At 40.9% G+C, this 9,587-nt stretch overlaps 1 protein-coding gene across 1 annotated transcript in view; it reads right to left on the bottom strand.

Annotated features, from left to right (window-relative positions):
• Positions 1–1,144: 1,144 nt before the first annotated feature.
• Positions 1,145–9,587, bottom strand: part of XIRP2 (xin actin binding repeat containing 2) — an 80,284-nt gene continuing 71,841 nt past the window's right edge. The window contains exons 8-9 of the mRNA XM_083495718.1: positions 6,055–6,188; positions 1,145–4,068 (exon numbers count right to left, since the gene is read on the bottom strand). Coding sequence (XP_083351844.1) covers positions 6,094–6,188 — 95 coding nt within the window. The 3' untranslated portion in view covers positions 1,145–4,068; positions 6,055–6,093. The remainder of the gene's footprint in view (positions 4,069–6,054; positions 6,189–9,587) is intronic.

The following is a 9,587-nucleotide window of genomic DNA, read 5'->3' as shown; positions in this document are numbered from 1 at the left end:
AAAATACATACCCAGATCCTGAGCTTTCCTGCTCCTCAGCTGATCTATGCAGATCAGCTGAGAAGGGTGGAAATTGCCCCCTCCCTGCTCATCAAATAATCAATCCCGGAAACTACAACTAATCCAGAATGCGGCAGCTAGACTGGTGACTGGGAGTGGCCACCGAGACCACCTAACACCAATCCTGAAAGACCTACATTGGCTCCCAGTACGTTTCTGAGCACAATTCAAAGTGTTGGTGCTGACCTTTAAAGCTCTAAATGGCCTCGGCCCAGTAAACATGAAGGAGCATCTCCACCCCCATCGTTCAGCCCAGACACTGAGGTCCAGCTCCGAGGGCTTTCTGGAGGGTCCCTCACTGCGAGAAGTGAGGTTACAGAGAACCAGGCAGAGGGCCTTCTCGGTAGTGGCACCCGCCCTGTGGAATGCCCTCCCACCAGATGTCAAAGAGAAAAACAACTACCAGACTTTTAGAAGACATCTGAAGGCAGCCCTGTTTAGGGAAGTTTTAAATGTTTGATGTTTCATTGTGTTTTTAATATTCTTTGGGGAGCCACCCACTCTGGGGTGGGCAGGGTATAAATAATAATAATAATAATTACTACTACTACTACTACTACTACTACTACTACTACTACAATATGATGACCAGGGAAGGGGCAACTTGCATTCCCATCTGGATGCTGGGCTGCATGGTGAGGTTGAAATCCCAACTCCCAAAACTGCATTAACGGGACAGTTGACAAATTCATGGTCTACCACTGGCTCTTGTTGTGATGCTCATGCCGTCACTGAAAAAGTGTTTATGTGCATAGGAATGCTTTTACTCATGTGTCCCACTTGTGGGCTTCTCACAGGCATCTGGTTGGCCACCTCAAATTAGATGGGCCTTTGGCCTCACCCAGCAGCATCTTCCTTCTGTTCTCATCATGTATATTACTTTAGTTTTATGAGCCAGTGTTCCCAGAGAGGAATAATTATGAACGTTAGGCTTCAGTTTGGTTTTCAGTGCTGCTGGACTTTATTTAATTTATTTTTTATGTTCACCACAAAGTAATTCTCTTATGCTAAAACCATTATAGTAACTTGCTATTACCAAACTTTTTCAAAAGTGTTGGGCTTAAAAATAAACTCAAAAGCTGCATTTTGTAAAGTGCTTTTTTATTATTAGGCATTGTCAACTGCTCAGTGAAGTGCTTTCATGCAAGCTCAACTACTGTTAACCTAGAAAAATCACTGCTATTCAGTACATAAAAGTCAGTCATCAAAAGTGCTACATGTTTCTAAAACTGAACCAGAGCCTGGTTTCGTTTCCAGTCACGTTGGAATATTTCAGTGAATTAACACTGGCTCACCAGCTCACTATTTCTGTAGATATCTGAATGCATATCAGCCCAGCTCAAGCAAGCTGAAGTCCTATTGATTCCAATGGGAGAAACTTAGCTTACTGTTTTCTCATTGAGCTAAATGGGACTTTTAGTGTGCAAATCTATGCAGGTAAGCCATATTGAACTTAGTAGTACTTACGTTTAAGAAAATATGCAAAGGATCTTGCTGCATACTGCTTAACTTTGGTTGGATCATGCACCTTATTTTTGGTTTTCAGGCAACATAATGTATACACTGGATTAAAAAATGTGAAGGCACATCATACCTCAATGACAAAAATGATATGTATAATGTGCAAATGCTGGATAAATGGTTTATGGTGCATTATGATGATCTATTTCAACCAAGGACTCTGATTCAATATTTCTTTTCTTAAAAAAAATGAAAAAGAAACAATGCTACTCCTATAGCTAAGAAAGCAAATGTACATACCATATCATGAAACAACAGCTCATTTACTTACAGTAATAACAGTAGGTGAAAAAATATCTTTAGAAACCTTTGTCTTCCTCTTAGAGCACACCAGGTGCATCATCTCCAAGTTTATTACAACAGATAAAGCATATATTTGAAAAAGTGCAGTAGAAGAGAATAATATTGTAGCCTGTTTTTCCAGCGATGGAGTCACACATGCATGCTCATCTCTTGAATGCAACACTAACACAATGATCTACAGCATGTGTGAAGGGACCCATCATAAGAGCTAAAACCACAGTGAGAATTTTCATACACTCAATGTCACCTCAAACTAGATACATTTCAGTTCACACCTTTAGCCAGAGCTATCAAGCATTGGGTAAACAGGAGATGCGCTTGCATGTATGAAGTAGCCCTTAATAAACATTTTTTAAAAATACAGATTATCTTTGTCTTGAACAGACATGACAGATATTTCTCAGCTATACATGAATTCCAGTACACCTCCAGCAAATTAAGTGTAAATCATTGGTGAAATAGAGTACAAATAAATGTTTTCTGGTGCGACCTCATGGTTTAAGTGTTTACAAAAAGTTATGGCAGGTAGCCAGATGTGAAAGGTATATTTCATAAATAATGGATATATAAACGTTTAACCACAGTTAACAAATTATGCTCGGTCAATTGGACTGCATTTACTCATTATCGTCATACTGTGTATTTCCTTTAAATTGATCTCCATCAGCTGGCTTCCTCATCTTGACATAATCTTCTTGAGAAGACAGAAGAGCTCTACAGCTTGAGTCCAGTGCATTTACGCTTGTATCTTTCTGCATAATTTCCTTTGCTTGACAGATATTAATACGACCATTCATATCGTCTTTTGAATGCGGTCTGGAAACATCTTTGGTTGCGCCAAAAGAGCCCAACAGACCAATGCTGTCATTGCGGGGTAAACAAAAAGTATCTGCGTTACTGGATGAAATAGTATATAACTTTTTAGCATGTCTGACTGCTTCCCTGGTGCCTAGTAACTCACTATCCAAAGGATATGTTGCATTAGCCACCTCCTTTAAAATGATGGCATTGCTAGCGCGTGGTTTTTGACAACTGGCAATTTTATTATTATGTCGAATAAGATTATCTGAGGTAGTGGTAACTTTCCTTTTGATGCTTTCTTCAACGAGATTTAAAGCCTCAGTGGAGTAGCCCATGTCAGGGTCAGTTCTGCTGAGCTGTTCTGAATTTCCTGTGTCTCTCTCTAGCCTTTCAAATGCATATTCATAGGGAGCGCTCTTTGCGTGGCTCAGTTCTCCTAACAGAGAGTGCATATCACCAAGATATACTTCCTGTCTCCCAATGTTCTGATGCAGAAAAGCGGATGCACAACTGTTGTTGTTGTTGTTGTTGTTGTTGTTGTTATTGCTGCTGTTGAAAGTGATATCCTTATTATTCGGCAACATGATGTCCTCATCTGTGTTAGTAACTGGTATAACTTCCGCAACATCAGCCTTGCTATTTCTTCTATTCATCTCCTTTTCTGTACCCTTCATAGTCGTGTTACCACATTCTTTCACATTCTTTCCACTTTCCTTCTCCTTTTCTGATTCTTCAGCTTCACTTGTTTTCCCTTGCCTAGTTTCGTTTCCCCCCTTTTTGCCTATTTCACATGTCCTTGTCATACTGGTATTTGTGGCTTCCACTCCCTGAGATGCAGGAGTAGGAAAGGGCTGGCCATTTGATTGGGAGTCAACAGTTTCACCTCTCTTTTTCTCCTTGGTTTCCCAAATATAGTCATCGCCATTTGCCAGTTGATGCTGGTTTCGGTCACCCACACATGGATTTAGACAGGTCCTGGCGGCCTCTTGTTCAGGAACTTCTGGTGGCCATTTTGGTTTATTCACTTTAACCTCCTCCTCAATAGAAAATGATTTTTTGGGTGTTTCCATAGAAGGAGGCCATGTGACATTTAGTTTCCCCCACTCTGTGTTTTGTTTTAAATTCTCACCCAAAGTTTCATGATGCCCTCGCCGCCTGCCAGAATTTGAAATTTGATCGGTTGGTTTATCTGTCTTTGAGATGGATGGATGGACTTCTTGAGCACGAACACAGCCAATGGGACCTTTTTGATCTTTGGGAATCCATAATTCTTTATGTTGCTTGTGTCCAAAACCTTCATCATAATTTCCTTTGGATTTGAAAAGTTGCTTAAAATGGGGTTTACAGTATATTTTTCCATGGAGAGAAGCGTAATTTCCCAAGCTGCCAAATCAAAGAGAAAGTGTTTTATGGCATCTATCTATCACAAATGCTCCAAGAATATCCAATTTCAGTTGACATTTTAAGTACCTATAAATAACAGTTTCTATAAATATGGCCCTAACTCATATCATTTTAGAAAAGAAATAATAAATGCATTTTATTTAATGTATTCTCAGAGATTATAGATTCGATGTATTCTAACAGATTATGTCTACTAGCAAGTGATATAACATTCACTTTCAATCTTGGTTTTATAACTTTGTTTTAAATGTGGAAATTGGTTTTTCAGGGCCATCTGCTATCTTCCTGTGCAAGAAGTGGCACAAACCATAGCAGTGTGCAGCACTAGATAGAAATTGTTCTTTGTGAGGCAGTGTGGAATAAGAGTAGGTTGAAGGTGCCTATTCTTTTGACGGATCAGTCTTCAACTCACTATTGGGTTGTGGCCTGATCCAAAGGAGGTTGCAACAGGAGCACCACCACCATGCAAATATATGGCCACAAGAAGAAGAAATGAGTCCTCACATGCATGCCTGGATACCCAGTGGGTTAGAGGGTGGTGCTGACAATGCCAAGGTTGCAAGTTTGATCCCTGCATGGGGCAGCTACATATTCCTACATTGCAGAGGGTTGGACTAGATGATCCTCAGGGTCCAACACCACAATTCTATTGTTCTTTGTTTGGGTTAAAAGTAGGCCATGGGTCTCCAAAGGCTGAAGACACCCGCTTTAGATAAACATATTAAAAGAGACAGAGAAGATAAATTAGTTGGTTGGGCTAGTCTGGTGTGAAAGAGTGAGAGAATTTGTTAAGAGGAGTCAGTCAAACAGTTGAGATAATCAGTCAGAAGGTATTAGGAAGGTATAGGCCGGTAAAGAAACTGAAGTTAAGATACTGACAGGAATATTATCTGAGAAACCATAAACTTGTTAATGTTTGTAAAATAAACTTGTTTATTTGGTTCACTTTTAACAACTGTCTGGACTCAGTGTTTTACCCGAGAGTAACAGGTTGGTGGCAGCGGGGAAGCGAGCACAGTGGTGGCACAGGGATCAATAGAACGTTAAACGCCCGGGGACCCTGTGTGATCGCCACCACCAAGGAACATCAGACCTTGCATATGATAGCCACACATCTCCCTGCATGGTATGTGAGCCGGACATTTCATACATGACCCCCCAAGTGTGGAAAGAGGAACCACAACCCATTTGTACTTTCTGTTTGAACACTTTTCAGATAAACCAAGGTGTGTTTCAGATTCATTACACAAGTATTGATTAACTACAGCGTACTGAAATACAGCACAGCAATGCAAGCGTGGTGAGGCTGTCCAGTCACATCACTACTATTCCTGGGAGCCAAATGGGAATGGGCAACGTGGTAGGAGAGCAGTGCAGTGCACCTCTTCTCTTTTGGTTGATCTATACTTTGCTGCTTTTTCTTGGAATCATTTTACATGTTTTTTTTTTTTAAATAATCATACATAAACTGATATATTTCTTTTCTTTGTTTTTTAATTGCATGATTGTATTACTGTAAGCTGTCCTGAGGCCTTTTGTTGAAGGGCAAGTAATGAATTTTTCAACTAAATAAATATTATGAGTTCCTTGGGAAACACAGCATATTTAGTGTCCATGTGCAATATTATTTTGCAAACATAGCAAATGGAAAATAATTTCCAGGGAACAGATCCACCCCATCATTCTTGTCGCTCTGATTCTACCTACAAGACTTACATCGCACTTTGCATCCAGCTCTGACAAGTTCTAAAATATGGAGAACCGATACCCCCCCCCTTAGATGGAAATGTCCAAAGAGAAAGAGCTTAAGTGACCTGCCAAACGACCATTTCGGTGCTAGAGTTCGGCAGGAATTCCCGGTCTGTTGACTTTTGACCCACTCTCCTGGATATCACTCATATGAGAACAGATGCCGGCTATGACAGTATTTGTATGTCAACGTGTTAATTGTTCACTTCATCTTACCTTAATTTACTGCCACAATGGTGACACCGGAAACATGATTTATGAAAGGTCTGCTTGTCGGCAACCAGGCATTCCATTGGATAGACTCTCTTTTGACAAAGTAGGCACGTTTCCTTTCCCTGAAGTTGCAGTTTCTAGAAATAAATAAGACAGGGTCTCAGAGCTATTACTCATTTTTCCCCCCTTCAAGCTCTGCACCAAATGTTTTGCCACCACTAAGAAAGCTGAAATGCTTGACTCACATTGAATTAACACCTAAGATTCCAGTTTAAAGGGCCAAATAAAATCCATGTTGCATCATAACCTATACATCCTTGGGAGACTAGGCTCACCTGTTTACTTGGAAGGCACAGATTGCGGTTTAATATTCCAAGAGGAAGAGTGACTCATGCTTCCTACTTTTACATTTTCACTGTCATGTGCCAAGCAGGAGCTTGCATAGCGAAGCTGCATATTTCTGCAGCCGGAGCTCGCCCACACCTTCCCACTGGGGAGGCGATGCATATGTTCCCCCTTAGCACATATTTCAGTGGAAATGCCTGTTTTTCCTCTTTCACTGCATTGGGGATTTTCTGCAGGCAGCAGATCATACATTTTTAAAGGGTTGGCTCAACAGCGTTGATCAATAGTCCAAGACATTTTGTGTTATTTACTTTGTTGAATCAGACCTGTTCTCCTTGGACAACGTGGATTATTACAGTGATGTTGATCCCTTTGTGTGTGTTTGGGGGGGGGGGCTTGATGCTGTTTAGCAATGAAGTTGCTGCCAAGGTTTGCATTGCTGTGCTCTCTGCGAGGGACTGTGTTCCATCCAGGAATGGATGAAACCAGCTGACCAACTCCACAGTCCCACCACCTGCATACTGAAACTATAAACCAGGGCTGACTCACCTGTGCCCCCTCCCCCAGATGTTGTTGAATTACAACTTCCATAAGCCCCAGCTAAATTTGGCCAATGTTCAGGAATGATGGGAGTTGTAGTCCAACAACATCTGGGGGAAGGGGCACAGCTTAGACATCCTTGCTAAAAAGAAGACACCAGAATAGATGACCGCAATCTGGATTTTTTTCCTTTTCTTTTTGAATTACATTTGGCCAGAAGAAGAGAGAATGGGTCTTGGAAAGAAATTTTGTTCTTGAAATACCCTATGTAGGTTGAGCTAATCTTTTGAATTATGGTACTGGAGGAGACTCTTGAGAGTCCCATGGACTGCAAGAAGAGAACAAACCTATCCATTCTTAAGGAAATCAGCCCTGAGTGCTCACTGGAAGGACAGATCCTGAAGCTGAGGCTCCAATACTTTGGCCACCTCATGAGAAGAGAAGACTCCCTGGAAAAGACCCTGATGTTGGGAAAGATGGAGGGCACAAGGAGAAGGGGACAACAAAGGATGAGATGGTTGGACAGTGTTCTCGAAGCTACCAGCATGAGTTTGACCAAACTGCGGGAGGCAGTGGAAGACAGGAGTGCCTGGCGTGCTCTGGTCCATGGGGTCACGAAGAGTCGGACATGACTAAACGACTAAACAACAACAACAATCTGTGAATATTTTACATGTGCTCCTCTATGCTTAAATGTATTGACACTGTGGGGTTTTTTTTGCATTTAGACCATTCATACAGTTCTTGGGTTGCTGATTTAACTGTTTTTAGCATTATTTAATTGGAAAAGAGAGAGAGAGAGAAATGCCCCCAACTCTGCCAGAAAAGGTTTAGGTAAGGCGATAGTCCCACAACTCTGATTTTCCCTGGGATCAGATTATTCTGATTCGGATTGTTCTGTTATTATACTTTTGACATTGATGTATTTACTGACATGTTGTACATATTATTGCTATGAAGCACTTTGAGCTCAACTTTGCTGTTGGAAAAGTGGCATGCAAGTAAATCAGATGAAATCCCTCACAGATGAAGCCCATCACCACTTTTATTATAGCAATTAAAATGGATTAATATGGCATCAATATCATCACCCTTTGTTTTTAGTCTCTTAGCTGTGATATAATGACCTGAAATGTTTTTATTGCTGTTATTATGACCCTGATTATATTGCTTATATTTTACAAGGTTTTTAATTGTTTTAAATCTTGTATACTACTGTGGGAAAATATTTGGAATGAAGGCTAATAATTTCTTTAAATAAATAAATATCCAGGGAGGCCAAAGAGTTGTTGGGGAGGGGAGAGAAAGGGGCAGGAAAGTCCCTTTCTATGAGCTTCTTTTTGTTTCCTATTCATGGGTTCCAAGCCCATAAGTTGGTTTCACATTTACGTATACTGTAACAGAGAGTTTGGAAATCCCAAAATCCTATAGATGTAATCACCCTAAAAAGTTCTGGTAGTGCAAGCATTTCTGGCAATGCAATTAAACTTCCCCTGTGGTGTAGTGGTTAAGAGTGGTAGTCTCGTAATCTGATGAACTGGGTTCACGTCTCTGCTCCTCCACATGCAGCTGCTGGGTGACCTTGGGCTAGTCACACTTCTCTGAAGTCTCTCAGCCCCACTCACCTCACAGAGTGTTTGTTGTGGGGAGGAAGGGAAAGGAGAATGTTAGCCGCTTTGAGACTCCTTCAGGTAGTGATAAAGCGGGATATCAAATCCAAACTCTTCTTCTTTTCTTCCTGTTCAACCCCATGAGCCACTTAAAGCTGTTCCAGATGGTTGTGGAGAAATCGGGGATGTGCAGGCAGAGAAGAGGGAGAGGAAGTTCTGTGGTGCAGCCAAAAGTGTTTACACAAGCGGAACTATTTACCTGGATAACATCTAGTGATTATATCCATAACTTCACCACTCCTTTTCACAATGTTTTTCTTACTGCTCTTAGTGTCTTCAGTCTCTCCTTCACTATAACATGTATTTGCAATAGTATGAATGAAGTGTTTTCACCAAATCAGTGCAATATTATTGTGCTTCCTTTCCCTGCTCCATCAATTTGTGCCCATCCCTTGGCACAAACATCATTGAGAATGCCTTCCTATGGGAGAATCATTTTTGACAATAATACCACACTCCACAGAGTAGAACTGCAAATAAATGCAACATTTTATGATGTCTTCTTTCTCTCTGTCTGGCATTCTGAGTTTCAGCCCTAAACACACTTCTATAATTGGATCATTACCATGGAGCACATTGTAAGGGTTGGGCTATAAATCTGTTTAAAGGCCTGCACATATAAAACAAAATGAAGTTGCATTAAGGCAGGGGTCGCTAACCTGCCACTTTCCGAATGTTGATGGACTACAATATCCCTGACCGTTGGTCATGCTGGCTGGGGATGACGGGAGTTGTAGTCCATCAACATCAGGTAGCTGGAGATAAGACACCCCTGCATTATGGGCATACTCTTCTAGGAAAAAGTCAAGCACTAGCCACTTTTTTAACAAAAAATGATGGCTGCAAAAGATCATATTAATTTTATACGCCATGCAGATCCAAACACCTTCATTCAATTAAGTGCAAAAAAACACACAAAACAACCCACACAGGTTAGCATACTTTTAAAACTGAAGGAATCAACAAAAGTATCTTAAAACA

The sequence above is a fragment of the Podarcis liolepis genome (genome assembly GCF_965112155.1).
Source record: "Podarcis liolepis genome assembly, chromosome: 1".
In the NCBI taxonomy this organism is placed as follows: domain Eukaryota; kingdom Metazoa; phylum Chordata; class Lepidosauria; order Squamata; family Lacertidae; genus Podarcis; species Podarcis liolepis.
This window is presented reverse-complemented; position numbering and strand designations above follow the sequence as displayed.